Source organism: Triticum urartu, chromosome 4A, assembly GCF_056163025.1.
Source record: "Triticum urartu cultivar PI428250 chromosome 4A, HENAU_Tu73, whole genome shotgun sequence".
NCBI classification, from domain to species: Eukaryota; Viridiplantae; Streptophyta; class Magnoliopsida; order Poales; family Poaceae; genus Triticum; species Triticum urartu.
In genome coordinates, this window is record NC_141876.1 from 101,293,262 (window position 1) to 101,313,978 (window position 20,717).

The 20,717-nt window shown below is 52.2% G+C and overlaps 1 protein-coding gene across 1 annotated transcript; it reads left to right on the forward strand.

Moving 5' to 3' along the window:
* The first annotated feature begins 7,421 nt into the window (after positions 1–7,421).
* On the forward strand, positions 7,422–13,010 carry LOC125550912 (uncharacterized). Its single transcript, XM_048714032.2, has 4 exons — positions 7,422–7,770; positions 7,867–8,374; positions 11,737–12,370; positions 12,492–13,010. The coding sequence occupies exons 1-4, from the start codon at positions 7,485–7,487 to the stop codon at positions 12,876–12,878; spliced, it is 1,815 nt and encodes a 604-aa protein (XP_048569989.1). The 5' UTR covers positions 7,422–7,484; the 3' UTR covers positions 12,879–13,010.
* The last annotated feature ends 7,707 nt before the right edge of the window (positions 13,011–20,717 follow it).

Here is a 20,717-nt window from a genome sequence, read left to right on the forward strand (position 1 = left end):
GGGACGGAGATGCAACTCGGTAGGACCGATATGGTTAGGGTTAGGGCATAACGTAATCTCGGTGTGACCGATTACACAAACTCGGTGGAACCGATTTTGGTAATAAGCTAACTAGAGAGTTTGCATTGTAATATCGGTAGTACCGATTGCTCAAACTCGGTGAGACTGATCTTGGTAATGGACATACACAGAGAGATTACAATCCCATCTCGGTGAGACCGAGATCCCTATCGGTGAAACCGATTCGCTAGGGTTTGTGGCAGTGGCTATGACATCTGAAACTCGGTGGCGCCGGATAGATAGAATCGGTGGGGCCGAGTTTGACTTTTGGTTTAGGTCATATGTGGATGTGGGAAGGTAGTTGAGGGTTTTGGAGCATATCACTAAGCACTTTGAGCAAGCAAGCCATTAAGAAACACCTCATCCCCTCTTGATAGTATTGGCTTTTCCTATAGACTCAATGTGATCTTGGATCACTAAAATAGAAAATGTAGAGTCTTGATCTTGAAGCTTGAGCCAATCCTTTGTCCTTAGCATTTTGAAGGGGTTCCACATCCTCTAGTCCATGCCACTCCATTGTTGAACTTATCTGAAACATACTAGGTAAAAGTGTTAGTCCAACAAGAGATATGTTGACATTAATTACCAAAACCACCCAGGGAGCACTTGTGCTTTCACCTATGCGTCCGGACAGTCGACAATTTGATTTTTCTTGGTTAGGAACCGTGTCCAGAATTGTCTGGCTGATTCCTCTGGCTGTTTAATTATGTGGCTTAGGTCATCGGCGTCTGGTGGTCGCACATAAGTGCCCTGGAAATTGTCGAGGAATGCGACTTCCAGGTCCTCCCAACAACCAATTGATTCTGCTGGGAAGCTGTTAAGCCAATGCCGAGCTGGTCCTTTAAGCTTGAGTGGGAGTTATTTGATGGCGTGTAGGTCATCACCGGCCATGTGGATATGAAGGAGATAGTCCTCGATCCATACCGCAGGATCTGTTGTGCCATCGTATGATTCGATGTTCACAGGTTTGAAACCCTCGGGGATTTGATGATCCATTACTTCATCTGTGAAGCATAGTGGGTGTGCAGCGCCTCTGTATTGGGCTACATCATGACGCAGCTCAAACGAGCTTTGTCTACTGTGTTCGGCCCGGCCGGATTCACTGTATCCGACGTGACGAGTACCTTCTCGTGCCGTGGGGCGCCCACGTGATCCATAGATCGATCTTGTTTGCCTTGCCTTGTCCTCCAACATATCTCGCAGGTCTGGCGCATTTTCCCATGCCTTGTAATTTTGTGAGCGGTGCCGGGGTGCGGCTTGAGTGGAGGGCCGAGAGGCCTCTCTGTCGCGGCCATGGGGTGGCCGGTCGGCCGCATCATGCGCTGGTGATGTAGGTTTAGGTGCTTGTCCTCTAATTGGGGTAGCAACCTGCATTTTGGGTAGCTCTTGGAGGGGCGTTCGAGTTCGTACTCTTCGGCTGCAAGGACTTCAGTCCATCTGTCGGCTAGCAAATCTTGATCAGCTCTAAGCTGTTGCTGTTTTTTCTTGAGGCTGCTCGTCGTGGCCATAAGCCTGCGTTTGAAACGCTCTTGTTCGACGGGATCCTCCGGCACGACAAATTCGTCGTCGTCGAGGCTTGCGTCGTCTTCGGAGGGAGGCATATAATTATCGTCCTCGACCTCTCTGTCTGCCGCTCTCTCATGAGGGCTGGCTTCTCTATCCTCCTGTGCTAAATCTTGCTGGAGGTGGTTGTCTTCGGCACTATCCGGGGTGTTATTATCTCCCGTGCCGGAATCACTGTTTTTGTTTTGGCGGGATTTAGAGCGGCGCCGTTGACGCCGGCGCTTAGGCTGCTTCTTGGAGGGGTCATCCTCCGCTGTTCCATTGCCATTGCCTTCTTTTGGGGTGTCCACCATGTATATATCATACGACTAGGTGGCTTTCCAGTGCCCTATAGGCGCTGGTTCTTGATCGTCTCCTGCATCGGCGTCCATACCGTCGATGTCTTCGGAGTCGAAGTCGAGCATGTCGGTTAAATCATCGCAGTGGCTATGAAGTGGGTGGTGGGTGGGCTTTGAATTTCATCATCCGCATCCCAACCTTGCTGACCATAGTCCGGCCAGGGCTCTCCTGATAAAGAGAGAGACTTTAGTGAATTCAGAATATCGCCGAAGGGCGAGTGCTGAAAGATGTTCGCGGCGGTGAACTCCATGATCGACGTCCAATCGGGTTCGATCGGTCGGGGCGCGGAGGGTTCGGAGTCTGGAGAGGATTCCGGCTCCTTGGAGTCACGGGCCTCGCAGAGAATAGGGTTGGTGTTCGGCTCGATCGCCGTAGAGATTGCAGCCGCCGAGGCGGTGTCTAACCACCCATCCTCGATTGGTTTGATCGGCTCCGAGCTAGGGGTCGGAGCGGACACAGGTGCGGCCTCCAGGGCACTGTTTGACGGCAGAGCTAAATCATGCCCATCGTGAAGTGCGGCGGGCTCGGCTGTGGCTCGAATCCGTCGAAGATCAAGTCTCTGTGGATGTCGGCCGTGTAGTTCAAACTTCCAAATCTGACCTGATGGCCAGGGGCGTAGCTTTCAATCTGCTCCAGATGACCAAGCAAATTGGCCCGTAGTGCAAAGCCGCCGAATACGAAGATCTGTCCGGGGAGAAAGTCTCACCCTGGATCGCATCGCTGTTGATGATCGGAGAAGCCATCGGGCCTAAAAGTGACGACACAGAGGAACTCTCAATGAAAGCACCAATGTCGGTGTCAAAACCGGTGGATCTCGGGTAGGGGGTCCCGAACTGTGCGTCTAGGCCGGATGGTAACAGGAGGCAGGGGACACAATGTTTTACCCAGGTTCGGGCCCTCTTGATGGAGGTAAAACCCTACGTCCTGCTTGATTAATATTGATGATATGGGTAGTACAAGAGTAGATCTACCACGAGATCAGAGAGGCTAAACCCTAGAAGCTAGCCTATGGTATGATTGTTGTTCGTCCTATGGACTAAAACCCTCCGGTTTATATAGACACCGGAGAGGGCTAGGGTTACACAGAGTCGGTTACAATGGTAGGAGATCTACATATCCGTATCGTTAAGCTTGCCTTCCACGCCAAGGAAAGTCCCTTCCGGACACGGGACGAAGTCTTCAATCTTGTATCTTCATAGTCCAGGAGTCCAGCCGAAGGTATAGTCCGGCTATCCGGACACCCCCTAATCCAGGACTCCCTCACTCACCGTTCGAACGCGCCTGAACACGGCTCAAATGATGTGCCGTAGCGCGATTCCGGCCGTCTCCGGCGTTCGGCCGCCGCGGATGGCCTCGCCGGCGTTGCTCCAGCACCGGCGCTGACCTGGCACCGGCGGGGCCCGCCTCTGGGTCGCTGCCCGTGGCCCCCTAGACTTAGTTGACCACGTTGACCGTGGTCAACTATGCTGACTGGGCACTCAGTGCCACTGACACACGAGCCCCACCGCATAATTAACCTAATTAAAACATTTTCCTAATTAAAAGTAATTAGCTAAACTAGTGAGTCACTGACTGGTGGGGTCCAGTCACTAATTAGTCTGTTTAAGTTAAAATGATCTGCTGTTAGCCCACTGCCAATGACAGGTGGGCTCTACTGGTCAGTTTGACCTGGTCAGCGAGTTTGTTGACCATTGATCTCATCATCACGTCATGCTGACGTCATTTTATCTTTCCTGTTAATTTAATTAATTCCAAAAATAGTTTAATCTGTAGAAATTCGTAGAAATTAAATTGTACCTTGGATGAAAATGTTTTCTATATGAAAGTTGCTCAGAAAAATCCAACGAATCCGAATACGCGGTCCGTTCATCTGGCACATGCCCCTAGCAGTCTGAACATGGGACATTTCCCCCTCCAGTCATTTGTCTGACACAGGTTTGGAACCGGGAAAATATTCCCGGTTGAATCCCCCCTTCGCCTATATCGTGTAGCCATACGTTAGGTCACTCCTGGCACAACATAGTGCCACATTATGCTTTATGATGCTATGTTTGCTTTATATTCACTGTTTCTTCCCCCTCTTCTCTCCGGTAGACCCCGAGACCGATGCCGCCCATGTGATCGACTACGTTGACGACGACCCCTCCTTGCCAAAGCAACCAGGCAAGCAACCCCCCCCCTTGAGCATTCCGATATCGCCCATTTCTTTCCTCTCATGCTTGCATTAGAACTGCTACTGCTTTATGTATGATCCTACACTGATGCATAGCCTGTTTTTGTTACCTTCTTTCATACCTTACCTACTTGTCCTAAACTGCTTAGTATAGGTTGGTTAGTGATCCATCAGTGACCCCCACCTTGTCCCAGTTGCCCCGCTTTATGTTCGATGACTCGATCAATGTGATCGACGTCCAGGTCCCGACACCGCACATCACCCCCCTAGTTGAACGACTCTGCAGAGTTACCATCGAGTGCCGAGGGTGGAACCTCATACATCACTCCCGATGATACCTCTGTAGTGTAGCTAATCGGTCGTGGTCATCGAGGGTAATTTCCTCCTTAACCACTTCTGTAACGGCTCTGTCGTGCAACCCATCAAATGTGAACCTCGAGGGTGGATCCTCTTACGTTCACCTTGATGATAACATCGAGTGGGATTCACCGGGGGTGATTCCTCGGGTTTTCCCTTTGGTGTTAGACACACAGTTACTATGACTTTACACTGAACCATGTTACTAAAGACGGGTCGGCCCTGAGGGGTACCGCGCGAGCTTAATAGCGAGTGATGTGGAGTCGGGTTGACCTGGAAGGTGCCCGCGAGATACTTACGAGGCGTGGCCGAGCATTCTTAGCCCTTGCCGCAAGTACTCGAGACAGGGCGATGGGGTCACATCGATCGTGAGTCTCTGCTCGTTACCGCGTGCTCCTAATCCACTACGGTTTGGATATTTGATCCGAGGGGCCTCTGGCCTGATAGCACTAACCATCACGTGGGCATAGTATGGGCGTTCTGCGTCGTATACATCAGCCGAAGCTTAATAGACGTCAGCGACTGAGCGGCACGCGCCGGGTTGGACTGGTAAGCACCTGCCTTTTTGAAGGAGGTAGCTAGGTCTGCTCAGCGGTCGCGTACGCAACGTGTAGGAGTTCTCGGGGAGATGGCCCATGACCCCTGGGGCATAGGTTTAGTCCGGCGTGCTGGCCTCTCTATTAAGCCTAGGTCGGGTTGCGGCGTATTGTTTGGTCGAGGCCGGGCATGACCCAGGAAAGTGTGTCCGGCCGGAGTTAATCGAGCGTGGTGGGTAAGTTGGTGCACCCCTGCAGGGAAGAAAACATCTATCAATAGCCTGTCCTACGGTAACGGACACTTGGAGTTGTATCCCGATCGATACAACTAGAATTGGACATTTGAGATGAGAAATGGATACGAGACATGGTTATGATGAATGGATAGTATGGCTCTGGGATTGCTTTCTCGCTGGGAGTCGAGAAAGGATCTCTGGCCGAGGTTGATAACACTACTACTTTACATTATGTTGATCTGTACTCTTCTATATGCTGCAAGATGCTTGAAGATGCTAGTCTTCGATAGGCTAGGCTTTCCCCTTCTTTCTGGCATTCTGTAGTTTAGTCCACAGATACAGCCTATTTCCTTTGATATAGATGCATACTTAGTTTAGATCTGATGTAAGTCTTGCGAGTACTTTGGATGAGTACTCATGGTTGCTTTGCTACTTCTTTTTTCCCCATACCCGATTGTTGCGACCAGATGACGGACCCCAGGAGCCAGATGACACCACTGATGACTACTGCTACCCCGAGGATGCCTACTACTACGTGACGGCCGCTGACGACTTGGAGTAGTTAGGAGGCTCCCAGGTAGGAGGTCTTGCCTTTTCGATCAATGTTGCTTTTGTGCTAGCCTTCTTAAGGCAAACTTGTTTAACTTATGTCTGTACTCAGATATTGTTGCTTCCGCTGACTCTTGTGTTTTCGAGCTTATGTATTCGAGCCCTCGAGGCCCCTGACTTGTAATATAAAGCTTGTATTATTTTAATTTGTGTCTAGAGTTGTGTTGTGATATCTTTCCGTGAGTCCTTGATCTTGATCGTACACATTTGCATGTATGATTAGTGTATGATTGAATCGAGGGCGTTACACCATCGTGCCCCGCTGCACTGTCATCGTTGTCCGTGTCATCCTCCCACCAGCGGCGGTATGACGCCGGAGGGCCGTGGCAGCCTTATCCTGCAGTTGTCTGCCGGTCGTGGAGGAGCCGCTATACACCTCATGCTGCACACTGCACGACTTGAAAAGCCGCGGCCAAGCCAGGCGAAGGGGTGGTCAGCCTGTTTCAATGCGGTGCAGCGGCCGGAGTTGATTCGACATGTCACGTTCGTCAGCATCGCCTCCCGTCCGGTCAAATCGCGGGCATCAATGTCGGCCGCTACATGCTCTGGGTCAGCATGAATGCAGCACGACAAGCGGTGCGTGCATTCAATGGAAAGCGCGGGAGATGTGGGTGGGGATTTGTGGTGGGCTAGGGCAGTCAGGCGCGGGTGTGGCAGCGGTCTGGACGCCAGCAAAGCCCCTTGCCCTCTCCCTACCTCCACTTTGTCTTCTGTTTGCGGGAAAAAACACGGCCGAACCGGCAAGCAAACCGATATAGGGCTACATTGAATGACAAAACACGTTCGGACTGCTCGTTCCGAACGTACGCGGGTGATTTGAGAATCGATGTTGGAGATGCCCTGAACCCTAGTTCATTTCATTTACGGACCAAACCATCATAAGCAATTAACCTCCCACGCACAACACATCCCATCTAAAAAAGTCGTGCGCTGATGCCTGCTGGATATAAATAATCTCCCTCGTATGTCAGCTGATCCGTTATAAAAACCTACAGAAATTGTTGGACGACATGTGTCCAACTGTCCATCGAGTCATCTACGATTTTTTTTTTTTGTAAATGGAGTAATAGCCGGCGGTTAAATCTTTTTTTTTTGACAGTGATGAGATTTCAGTGTGTGATGTAACTACACTGAGATCCGACCAAATGGAAGTATGGAAAACACCTATACGTACGCTCCAGCTGCACGACTTTGATCACGTAGGACATTGAAATTTCTTCAAGCTGGTACCGCAATTTTGCAACCAAGACATTGACCAAAGAAGCCATGGGTTTAGTCGTCTCGTGTGATCTCATCAATTGACGCTGACACTGATTTGTTCGATTTTTAATGGTATAAATTAGTTGATCATATGTAGCTACTAGTTTCAAATTTGCATGTGAACATAAACTTGGACACGTACGTGTAGCAAAGGACTGCAAGCTACATAATTGCACGGAGAGCCATGCGCTCATGCCCATGCAAAGGTTAGATAAGCTCACAAGACAAAGGAAAAAAATAATACAATATATCCTGTAATTTATACACAAGTACTCCCTACTATATACATGCCTCCGACCGGTGACGTTTTGTAGAGCATTTGCATTGTGCAAGCAAGCAAATTAGTTTAGCATGCCGTCCCTTCGGGCGGCCATGGCGGACGGCGCCGACCGCGTCGAGGCCACGACGATCGGCAACGACAAGGAGACCCTGCTGAGCCTGCTCCGCGCCAAGTCGGAGCGGAGCGCCGAGGCGGAGGAGAAGGTGGAGTGGGTGCGATCGCAGATGGTCGGCCGCGACGCAGAGTTCGACACGCCGTTCGGCCGCCGCGCCCTCGTCTACGCCGACCACACCGCCTCCGGGCGCGGCCTCCGCTACATCGAGGACTACATCCTCACACAAGTCCTCCCCTTCTACGGTCAGCTCGATCAGCACTAATACTTTGCATGAGGATCTAGCACGCAAGAGAACGTGCGGGAATGATTGACACGATCGACGTGCGTGTGATGTTTAGGGAACACGCACACGGAGGACAGCTACGTCGGGAGCAGGACGACGAAGATGGTGAGGACGGCGGCGAGCTACATCAAGCGGTGCATGGGCGCCGGTGCCGACGACGCGCTGATCTTCTGCGGGTCCGGCGCCACGGCGGCGGTGAAGCGGCTGCAGGAGGCGATGGGGATGGCCGCGCCGGCGGGGCCGCTTCTGCGGGCGAGGCTGCTCGCGCAGCTGCGCGCGGAGGAGCGGTGGGTGGTCTTCGTGGGACCCTACGAGCACCACTCCAACCTGCTGTCGTGGCGGCAAAGCCTGGCGGACGTCGTGGAGGTCGGTGCCGGCGACGACGGGCTCGTCGACCTCGCCGCGCTCCGGCGCGCGCTGGGCTCCCCCGAGTACGCGAAGCGGCCCATGCTGGGGTCATTCTCGGCGTGCAGCAACGTCACCGGCATCGTCGCCGATACCCGAGCGATCGCGCGCGTCCTGCACCAGCATGGGGCTTTCGCTTGCTTCGACTTTGCCGCGAGGTACGTCCACGTAGCCAATCCCAATGTTTTAGTCTTATATTGTGCACCAACACCATGATCGATCGAACATGTTGTTTTTGATTGGCATTTATTTGGAAACAATCTACTTTTTTGCAGTAATAACGTTCATTAGGCTAGTGTTTGTGAGTTTGGAATATTCGCAAATGATGCTTACATGTTATCAAGCTCGACCCAACCCGCCGTCCATTACATCTAACAAGTTTCATCTATAGAAACTAGATAGATAAGTTGCAAAAATGAAATCCCAACATACACATCTAACAAGTTTCATCTATAGATACCAGAATTTTCGATATTCCGTATTACATATTTTCGCAAAAAGAAATGGATATTAGTACACAAAACAGAGCTCATATTAGCATTTCTCCCGTTTTCGTGGACACGTACTGCCATTGCTATCTATCACCCGGTGCTCCCGTTTGACGGTCCAGTAAACCCACGGTGTTCTCCCGGTCAGAAGTCATACCAGTGGATTAATTAAATATGATCGGCAATACTAATTCCAACAGAAAACCAACCAGATTTCCTCCGCGCTTTGACATCGCAACCCGCAAGCACGAGAAATTTGTCCGTTGCCACACTCCACCTGCTCTGCTGGCTGCTGCCATGCCGGCCAGCGCTGCGCCAATTAAATATAGCAGCCCTGCTGGATGATGAGTTATCGGTCGCCACTTTGACTTGGCTGATGCGGTTACTGGTACCAAGCAATTGCACGCCAGAACAGTGTAGAGCACAAGCGAACATTGACTTGAGAGTTGAGAACGTACCGCGCACATTATATACTGTAGCAAATACAAGTCCTGTCCTAGTTGATCTTGCTGATCTCCTCTCCGGCCGGTCCCTCTCAGCATGGAAGTGGTCTGTCTTAATGCCTCGCTCAATGTTTCTCTATTAGTGCTTGATCACAGCAAGTCTGGCTAGACAACGAAGGGCATTGACCTGGAAAAGTCGGTAGCGCATCTCAAGTTGTGATGAAACTTGCTATCACCGCTCGCAAGACTTCAGTTCTGTCGTTCAAACAAAATACTTCATACTTTGGGACCTTTTACAATATAGTAGGAGCCATGCCCGGGTGTATTTGGTCCAAAATAGATACCCCCGAATTAAATTTACTGCTCGCTCATTCCCGGAAAATAGGTTCTCTAAGTTCTTCGCAAGTCAAATTTTTCTTAAGTTTGACCAAAGATTGTAGAAAAGGTAACACCAGTTACTACAACGACTAAATATACTTATGTTGGACCAAGATTATAAAAAATAGGAACATTTACCACATCAAATAATTATACTTTCAAAACATATTCCGTGATGAATCAATTGATATTGAATTGGTAATGTAGGTCTTGATATCTTTTTCCATGAATTTCGTCAACCTCAGTGTTGTTGGGTATGCATGAACAGTAGTGGTTTTGGAAACACACTGGTTTAGAAAGCGAGTGATGCCAGAAAATGCTTTGAGCAGTCGAGAGTTGAGACACACTTTTTCCCCTGTCATTCGATGTTGCCTGAATTGCCACATTGGTTTTCCGTATGTATTGCGGATCCAAGGAGTTGAGATCTAGGTCTCCCAAAGGCTACAAGCTTGAAGCTAGTTCCGAAGTTAGAACTTAGCTCGAAGGTAGTTATGAAGGTAATACTACCTAACCCAAAACTTGTTCCGATAACACCTAGCCCAAAGCTAGTTCCAAAGACAACACATCACACAAATCACTTAAAATAATGAGATAGAGGTTATACCACTCACACATCGGCTTGAAGCATGGCACGAGCTTCACATCGATGGGATAGAAGATAGAAGCAGGAAGATGAAACCCCCTGAACATTTGACCAATTAGAACCATGACAAACAGACCTAGGAAATGAACAACACACCAAGTGGGGATTCAGAGCCCCTTTGTCAACCAACACTCGGACACTTGGAATAACAACAGAGATGAGGTTACACATTATCAATGCATGAGGAAACATTGTAAAGCACGGTGGTGATGTGATCATCTATCATTTGAAAAACAACATGTGATGGTTTGCTACTACCATAGCCTTCATGAGGCGATTGCCAACTTCTGTTCTCCGGCAAAAAAGAAGATTGCCAACCTCTGCTAACTCTTAATTATGTATCTTTGCTTTCATGCCATCACGAGGGGTCAAGCTTTTGTCCAAATGTGAACCTTCACCATAGCCGCCGACATCGTCTTCCAAATCCTAGATAGTGAAGGGCGATGTGGTTGGATCCACCGAAAATAATTGTTCATAGGGTGGCGAAATTCAGTGATGGAGCTACACAATCAAAGTTGGGCAGGCTAGTATAAAGGAAGGCCGGCTACTTTCCCCTCAGGGCTCAGTTTACTATCGATACCATACTATGTTTCTTATGTGCTAGGCTAGGCTAGACGTGGCCCATTTTCCTATCACGTAGCTCCGACAGTGGTAAAGTTGTCGGGGCTTGATTGCACTCATCAACATTTAAATCTTGTTCATCATGCTTAGTATTTTAGAACATTATAGCTAGATCACCGAAAAGTCCCCTCACATATTAAACTCCTCATCCGTCTGATGGGGACTCTCTTTCTCAATATTATCACATTTTTTTTGTGAATTCAACATTATCACTTAGGAATGGTGCGAGATGAAAGTTTTGTTGCACGGTTTTGTATGAGCGAAAGCCGTCCAATGTGCAGCTGCTTCCTGCACCTAGCCGATCGGGTCGGGCAGCCATCCTTTAGTGTGACAAGAAATATCGCTGGTCGCCGTGGTGGTACAATGAATGTGTTTTGCGCACTCCGCCTGTTGTTATCGGACAAAAAGGACGATCGGCCCCTCGGCTCGATTGCCTTCACCCATGCATTCATCAACTTACTGTTAGCAATTAATACAGCGACCACGCTTTCGAAAAGGAAAACTAAGGGCCTCTTTGATTCACAGGATTGTCAAAGTGAAGGAATAGGAAAAATGCAGGAATAGGATGGCATGTCCCATAGTATCCTACAGGATTTGAAAGAATGTTTGATAGCGCGGGAAAAATAAAGGAATTCTACAAAAAGGTTTGAGTGGATGGAAATTTTCCTTCAAAATGTAGTACAAATGGATCCTATGAAAAAATTTCTAAGGATGCCAATCCTATGAATCAAATGAGCATCACAGTTCAAATCCTGCAAAAATCCTATGCAATTTCTTTGAATCAAAGGAGCCCTAATACATCGACCACGAGTAGCAGCAGTACGAGTAAAGAGAATTATTTTCGTGCCGTACATACATGTAGCGTGTCTGTCTCCATGAAATAATGGTGTGACACATTCCCATTCCTGTGCGGCGCGTGCATGACGTTGACATTGCGTACGGTGCAGCGGGCCCTACGTGGAGATCGACATGAGGTCGGGCGACATGGACGGCTACGACGCCGTCTTCCTCAGCCCTCACAAGTTCCCCGGCGGCCCCGGCACGCCGGGCCTCCTGCTCATGAACCGCTCCCTCTACCGCCTCGCCTCGCTGCCGCCCACCACGTGCGGCGGGGGCACCGTCGCCTACGTGAACGGGCGCAGCGAGGACGGCACGGTGTACCTCGACGACGTGGAGGAGCGCGAGGACGCCGGCACGCCGCCCATCACGCAGAAGGTGCGCGCGTCGCTCGCGTTCTGGGTCAAGGAGCACGTCGGGCTCGGCGCCATCGCGCTCCGCGAGCGCGTCCACGCCGACGCCGCCATGCGGTGGCTCCTGTCCAACCCCGCCGTCGAGGTGCTCGGTAGCGTCGAGGCGCGTCGCCTGCCGATATTCTCGTTCCTCGTCTACCCCGGCGGCGACGCGGCGCTGGGGAGGAGGCGGCGGCGGCTGCCCCTCCACGGGCGGTTCGTCGCCAAGCTCATGAACGATCTGTTCGGCATCCAGGCCAGGGGCGGCTGCGGCTGCGCGAGCCCGTACGGGCACGCTCTCCTCGGCGTCGGCGAGGAGCTCTCCCTTCGCATCCGCTCCGCCATTCTTAAGGTAAGTACAAGAAACATCTCTGAGAATCACTGGCATTAGCATTATATCATTCGAAACACACAACTTTGTATACGTTTTACTACTAGTTAACAAATTTGACTGAACTTGTTTCTTCCTCTAGGGCTATCACGGTGTGAAGCCGGGATGGACGAGGGTGAGCTTCGCCTACTACCTCCCACCGGAGGAGTTCCGGTTCATCCTTGCCGCCATCGACTTCGTCGCGGCGCACGGCCACCGGTTTCTGCCGCTCTACAATTTCGACTGGGCCACCGGCAACTGGACCTTCCGGCGCCGTGCAGTCAAGCACCACCTCATGATGGAGGAGCTGCTGCATGGTCATGGTAGCTCTAACACGAAGATGAAGGGGAACAAGAGTGCTGGCGACAGCAACAAGTTCGAGAGCTACCTGGAGTTTGCCACCAAGATCGCGCTGTCACTGCCGGAGACGTGTGACGAGCAGCAGATTCCTGAGGGAATCGACCCTAGCATTGTACTTTTTCGAGTGTGAGACATGTAAAGTTTCATGATTTTGTAAATGAGATGTGGTACAGTCATGCCCATTAACTTCAGAAAATATCTATATATCTATACTCATATTATATACCTATATGAAATAAGAAACGGGCTATTGCTTCTTACACTGTAATTTCGTCCGCCGTCATACTTTAAATTTCGTCCGTTGCACGTCCACCTAAGCCATCGAGGCTATATTGGGCCTGAAAATTCGTCCGTCGCACGTCCGCCTAAGCCATCGAGACTATATTGAGCCTCCCTAGCAGGCTAGCACCGCTGCATGGCATGCCTCCCAGTGCACCACTAGCCCAAAGAAAAAAAAAACTCCCTCTGACATACAAGTAGGAACTTTCCCTCACGTGTAGGGTTTCTCTTCCTCTCGTCGCCTGTGGCGATGTTGATACCTTCATCGCCCATCGCCCCCTGCTCCCGTCCTCTACACTAGGCCGGCGGGGTAGTCTTCGACTGCTCCCTGACCTTGCTAGGGTTTCGCAGGTAGGGTGGGAGGAAGGGTAAAATATCTATCTCCCGCTTCCAGGCGGAGAGATCGATCTGATTTGGGGGTAACCCGGTCATGGCTCGAGTTGGAGAATCATCTGCGATGGGAGGCAAGAAGAAGGGGAAGATCGAGGATCTGATGAAGGAACTGGCCTTGCAGGAGGATGATCTTGATGATGTTGTTTTTGAGGAATCTGATGCCCCGGCGGAGGAGGACCTTCGATGGATGATATTGGTTCGGGTGCATATGGATAAAGGATTCAGCGCCTACTGGTTCTTTCGTAATATGAGAACTGCTTGGGACCTAGCAAGGGAGGTAAAGGTCAAAACCCTAGAAGAAAATCTCTTCCAGATGCAATTCAATTGCTTGGGTGATTGGGAAACAGTAACTTAGGGTGGCCCATGGCACTTTAGAGGAAATCCGGTCATCATTGCTACTTACGATGGATACTCCAAGCCATCAACCATTGAGCTTTTCAAGTTTGATATTTGGGCACGGATTATCGACCTCCCAATAGCCTTCCATGGAAAGGTCAAAGCTTTGGCGTCCAAGATTGGCAAGTTTGTGGATTCTGAACCCTCATCCTTTCATTTCAAGGGGAATTTTTTTGGGTCCGTGTGCGGCTTGATGTATGTAATCCAATCAAGAAGGCCACATCTAACGTCCGGGGAGACGAGAGGGGAATCTTTGCTGTGAAATATGAACGCCTTCCGGACTGGTGCCAAGTGTGTGGCTTTATGGGTCATGAATTCAAGGAGCACGGTGATGGTGTTCATCCTCCATCAACCCTAGTCTTCAAAAATCTGCATGAACCAGCAACTACTGCTTGGGGGACGCGTCGTCGTAACAGGAGACAGAAAACCAAAGGCCAGCAGGAGGCGAGGGAAGAAGATGGGGTGCATGAGGATGCTCATATGGACGAAGGCGATCCCAGTCGCAAGCGCATGTCAGAAGAAGTCGTGGGGGTTACAAAACCTGCTGCTATCACCGGATCAGAGTTGGTCCTTGCCGGAAAGAATAATGCGGGAGGAGCTGTAATCCCTCTAAGCCCGCCCCCTAAGCAGGATCCGAAGAGGTCCAAGACAACTGTTATGGCTAAAAAGAACGGCAATGGAGGACACAAGAAGACCCCCAACGGGGGGAAAGGAAATGATGCAAGATCGACGGCCTCCCCGGCGGAGGACCGCCGGGCGCAATGAATCTCTTATGCTGGAATTGTTGTGGGATAGGCAACGCCCCGACAATTCAAGAGCTGCATGAATTGGCGCAAAAGTTTGCTCCTAGAGTACTTTGCATAGTTGAAACTCAAATTTCTGGAGTTAGAGCTGAAGGATTAGCAAGTACTTTAGGTTATGATAACTCTTTTGCTGTTGATTCCTTCAGTAGAAGTGGAGGTTTGGCTATGTTTTGGAATAATGAAAGAAAGATTGAAACTTTGGGCTATTCGAGGTATCATATTGATGCTAAGGTTAGCAATCTGGGAGGGGATCCATGTAGGATTTCATGCTCCTATGGGGAGGCTTGGACCCACCTCCGTCATCAAACATGGGATACAATGAAGAACTTGGCAAATTTGCAGAATATGTCTTGGGTTTGCATTGGTGACTTTAATGGGGTGCTTCAGCATGATGAGCATGACGGAGTGGGCACTATAAGCCAATCACAAATACAAGGTTTTCGAGACGTCGTAGATGTATGCGGCCTTGTAGACTTGGGTTTCAGTGGCAGTCGATGGACTTACGAGAAAAGAGTCAACGGTGGCACTTATACGCGAGTCCGGCTGGACAAAGCACTAGGGACAGTCGAATGGTGTGAATGATTCCCCCATGCGGAGGTGCAACATCTTACAACAGCCACATCTGATCAGAGCCCCATACTGTCGATCCTAGCACCGGCGCAGGGGAGGCAGGGGGGCAAGATGTTTCGCTATGAGGTTATTGTTGGAAATATGCCCTAGAGGCAATAATAAAATGGTTATTATTATATTTCCTTGTTCATGATAATTGTCTATTATTCATGCTATAATTGTGTTATCCGGAAATCGTAATACATGTGTGAATACATAGACCACAACACGTCCCTAGTGAGCCTCTAGTTGGCTAGCTCGTTGATCAAAAGATAGTCATGGTTTCCTGACTATGGACATTGGATGTCATTGATAACGGGATCACATCATTAGGAGAATGATGTGATGGACAAGACCCAATCCTAAGCATAGCTCAAAGATCGTGTAGTTCGTTTGCTATAGCTTTTCCGAATGTCAACTATCATTTCCTTAGACCATGAGATTGTGCAACTCCCGGATACCGTAGGAGTGCTTTGGGTGTGCCAAACGTCACAACGTAACTGGGTGACTATAAAGGTACACTATGGGTATCTCCGAAAGTGTCTGTTGGGTTGGCACGAATTGAGACTGGGATTTGTCACTCCGTATGACGGAGAGGTATCTCTGGGCCCACTCGGTAATGCATCATCATAATGAGCTCAATGTGACCAAGTGGTTGATCACGGGATCATGCATTACGGTACGAGTAAAGTGACTTGCCGGTAACGAGATTGAACGAGGTATTGGGATACCGACGATCGAGTCTCGGGCAAGTAATGTACCGATTGACAAAGGGATTTGTATACGGGATTGATTGAATCCTCGACATCGTGGTTCATCCGATGAGATCATCAAGGAGCATGTGGGAGCCAACATGGGTATCCAAATCCCGCTGTTGGTTATTGACCGGAGAGTCGTCTCGGTCATGTCTGCGTGTCTCCCGAACCCGTAGGGTCTACACACTTAAGGTTCGGTGACGCTAGGGTTGTTGAGATATTAGTATACGGTAACCCACAAGTTGTTCGGAGTCCCGGATGAGATCCTGGACGTCACGAGGAGTTACGGAATGGTCCGGAGGTGAAGATTTATATATAGGAAGTCAAGTTTCGGCCATCGGGAAAGTTTCGGGGGTAATCGATATTGTACCGGGACCATCGGAAGGGTCCCAGTGTCGGATTTCGGGTTCCGGCAGACCCTTGAGGTTCGAACACTAGGGTGCGCGTGGAGATTTCGCCTTCTACCTACCTACACCCCACCGCCTCGCTAAGATCTAAGCTATGGAAAGAACAACACAAGAGACACAGGGTTTATACTGGTTCGGGCAACCGTTGTGGTGTAATACCCTACTCCAGTGTGGTTTAGTGGATTGCCTCTTGGGCTGATGATGATGAGCAATACAAGGAAGAACAGCCTCGCGAGGGCCTGTTCTTGGCTGGGAGGATGAACTGCTAGGAGGAGTTCAGTCACCCTTCTCTCTCTCTCTTGCCGCTCTGATCTTATCCCTGGTCTCATCTACCTGATCTCATCTCATCCCCCCTCCTCTGGGGGTGGCTAGTCCTATTTATAGGCAAAGGCCCTGGGCCTCTTCCCAAATATTGAGCGGGAAGGGCGCCAACAATTGGCCATTTTGAAGGGGAACATCGGGTACACTTATCCTGACTAAAGTTGGTCCTCGCCTGCCAAAGACTCTGGTGGTGACGCTGGCTTGGGCTCCACAATGACTTCCTCCCTGCCGTTGTGCTGGTCTTGGTCTCGTTGCACTGAAACGGGTACCTTTGCTTGATCCTCTCGCCTGCGCTTGCTCCCTTTGCACCAAAGAGGAAAGGAGGACACTGCGCGGGCTGGCGCGCGCCTGGCACCCTTGGTCGTCATGGCTTGCGTCACGGGCACCTCGTGAGGTACCCCGCCTTGATTTCTCCGCCTCCTCGCGAGCTAGCCTGATGAGGCCGTGCCTGAGGAAGCTCCGTGTCGTACGCCCCGCGAGGCTTGGCCCCTCGCGAGGGTCTTGGGTCCGTGTTGATGAAGATGGGCCGTGCTGGGCCCCCTTTGAGCCACGCCGCAGGCCGCAGGTAGGCAAGTCTGGGGACCCCCGTTCCCAGAACGCCGACTGTAGCCCCCGGGCCCAAGGCGCGCCCGGACTTGGCCGTGCTGGGAGGCGAAAGGGCAAGAGCGAAGCGCCGCGGGCCCTAACAGCCTGCGGCCTTGGGCGCCACGTGGCGGTTGATTGGGCGTGGGCGTCTCCACTTCCCCACGGCGCCTCGGCAACTGCACGGATCAGACAAGTCCCTGCATGCAAAGCGAGTCATGATTACCTGCGATCGTGGAGGTCGACGATTGGCCTTCACCGGCTATAAGTACGAAACGGCACGCGCCCTTCCAGTTCATCCCCCCTTGCTTCTCCTTCTTCTTCATGGCTCCGTCGAGGAGGTTCTCGGCCGCAGAGAAGGGGAAGGCTCGCCAGGTTGAGCCTGCCTCTCCCCCGCTCAAGCGCGGCCGAGGTCGCCCTCGCAAACATCCTGTGGCCACCACGGCAGCTCCCCGCGGCCGTGGAGATGATTTCCAGCATGGTGACGGGCGGACTACTGCGGCCCGGGGGCGCGCTTCAGTCGCGCGTTCCCCTAGGCCGTACTTTCGCGCTGCAGAGGTGCTGCCGGAGTTCGTTGTGTGGTCGGCGGAGCCGACTAGCACCCGGCTTCAACTTCCTCGCTTCCTCCTCGGCGAGCTCCCGGCCGGCGCCCCGGGCGGCCTCTGGCTTCAGGCAGACGGCTGCTGCAGCCGGGCCTCATGGGCTTCATTGGAGGTCTCCGTAGCTGGGAGCCTGGCCTTGACCCGCGGTTGGCAGACATTTTCCCGCGCGCGTGGCCTGAGCCGTCGGTGCACCATGCACTTCAAGTTTGACGGCGATGCCACCCTCTACGTGAGGGTATTTGGGGAAGATGGTCGCCGCGCAGGGTGCTGCCCTGAGGATGACGACCGCGGCCGAGGACCCAGCCCCGGCGATGATGGAGAGGACAGCGCTCGCGTGATTAGCGGCGCTCAGGGTTCCCCAAGCTTCACCAGTTCTTCTTCAGGCGGCGACTCTTCTAGCGGTGGCCGCGGTCAGCCTCCACGCCGCCATACCTGCCTGGAAGGTGGTAGCGCGCCTGCCCGTCGTCGCGCCTCGGTGAAGCGCGAGAGGGAGTCTGCCTGAGCCCTGGAGGCAGCCCCAGTCTTCCCTGTAGGCCGGTGTGAGGCGAGCTGCGCCTGATTTGCTCTTTCTTTTCCTTTTTCCTGCGTAAAAAGACAGTAGCGTGGAGCCCCGCGGGGGCGTGTTTGGGTTATTGCTGTTAATCATCGCTTTGCTTCCGTTATCGTGCCTTCCGGCTACGTGGCATGCGTAGATAGTTCCCGGCCCCAGCCGTGGGGGGGCGACCGACCCAGGCCCTTTGATTGTGTCGCGGTGCCCGTGGGGCACGGACTGGAGGGGTGGTCCTGTAATGGACCCAGGTCGCGAAAACTTTGAAAGACTAGGACGGAAACACTCACGAGGGCGCTCGGCTGCCCCCTCGCGAGGCCTTGCATAAGAGAAATCGAGGCAGGAGAGTGAAAAGTTGAAGAACCACAAGTCAAAGACGGCAACAGCTTCAACAAAACTTCAAATGAGAATGAACAAGCCAACTGCGGAAAGCAAATGAAAAAGCCGCGTCCGGCACCTAATCTAGTCTTCGACGTCTTCTCACCAGCGCGGAGCTAAGTGCTGCCACTGGGCGTGGGCGGGAGCCCCAGGGCCGGAGGCCGGCGCTCCTGAGACTCCGGGGCGTGTACAGCCCCAACTCATTATTACGTGAGAGTGTCACGGGCAGCGAGCTTCACAGGCATTGGCCTTCTTCACAGGCTCCGGGCCTTTTCCAAAATGCGACAGCTTCACAGGCATTCGCCTTCTTCACAGGCTCCGGGCCTTTTCCAAAACGCGACAACTTCACAGGCATTCGCCTTCTTCACAGGCTCTGGGCCTTTTCCAAAACGCGACAGCTTCACAGGCATTCGCCTTCTTCACAGGCTCTGGGCCTTTTCCAAGACGCGACAGCTTCACAGGCATTCGCCTTCTTCACAGGCTCTGGGCCTTTTCCAAAACGCGACAGCTTCACAGGCATTCGCCTTCTTCACAGGCTCTGGGCCTTTTTAAGGGTAGAACCTCCGGAGGTGCTGGATGTTCCATGCGTTCTGAACCGGCACCCCCTCCTGAGTCTCCAAGCGCGCGGAGCCAGGCCTGGAAACATGAACAACCTTGAACGGGCCCTCCCACATGGGAGAGAGCTTGTGCAGTCCTCCCCTGGAGAGAACCCGCCTGAGCACGAGGTCTCCTACCTCGAGAGTTCTGGGGCGGATGTTGCGGCAGTGGTATCGCCGCAGTGCTTGCTGGTACCTCGCCGCTCACAGCGCGGCTTCTCGGCGACGTTCCTCCCCCAACACGAGGTCCATCCCTCGCATGGCGTCCTGCTGCGCCTCATCGAAAGCCAGGACCCGTGCGGAGCGACGTCTGACCTCGTGAGGGAGGACCGCTTCGGCTCCGTAGACCAGGAAGAACGGGGTCTCTCTAGTCGGCTTGGTCGCAGTTGTGCGGATGGACCACATCACGGACTGAAGCTCATCGTACCAACCTCTGCCGCAGGCCTCCAGCTTCTTCTTGAACGTCCTGGTCTTAAGGCCCCTCAGGACCTCTGCGTTGCCTCGCTCGGCCTGGCCGTTGCTTCGGGGGTGCGCCACCGAAGCGTAGCATATCTGCGTTCCAAGGTTAGCACAATATGTTTTGAAGAGGTTACTGGTGAATTGCGAACCGTTGTCTGTGATGATGCGGTTCGGCACCCCGAACCAGCTCATGATGCCCCTGATGAACTTGACCGCGGAACCCGCGGGGATGGTGCGGACGGCTTCTACTTCAACCCACTTGGTGAACTTGTCCACGGCGACGTAGAGGTAGCGGTAGCCCCATGGCGCCCGAGGAAACGGGCCCAGGATGTCCAGCCCCCAGACTGCGAATGGCCACGAAAGGGGTATAGTCTGCAGGCCTCCTGCCGGCTGATGGATCTTCTTGGCGTGGAACTGGCAGGCCTCACAAGCCTTCACCAGTTCGACGACGTCATTGAGTGTGGTGGGCCAATAAAACCCACTGCGGAACGCCTTGCCGACCAGGGTCCGTGATGATGAATGATGTCCACAGTCTCCGCCGTGTATGTCTTCCAGTAGCTCCTTTCCTTGCTCCCTGGAGATGCAGCGCAGGGATACATCGTTTGGTCGCTTCCGGTAGAGCTCTCCATCCTTGATGCAGTATGCCGTGGCCAGCCGTGCCACACGCTCCGCCTCCTCCTCCTTCTCCGGCAGGGTCCCTTGTGTTAAGTAACTCCGGAGTTCCATGATCCAGTCCCCCTCCTAAGGCTCCATCGTCAGGAGCAGGCGTGCTCCTGAGGCCGGGCCACAGACCGGGGCTCCTGAGGCAGGTGGCTGGGGGAGCTCCTCCCGAGGCTGAGCCG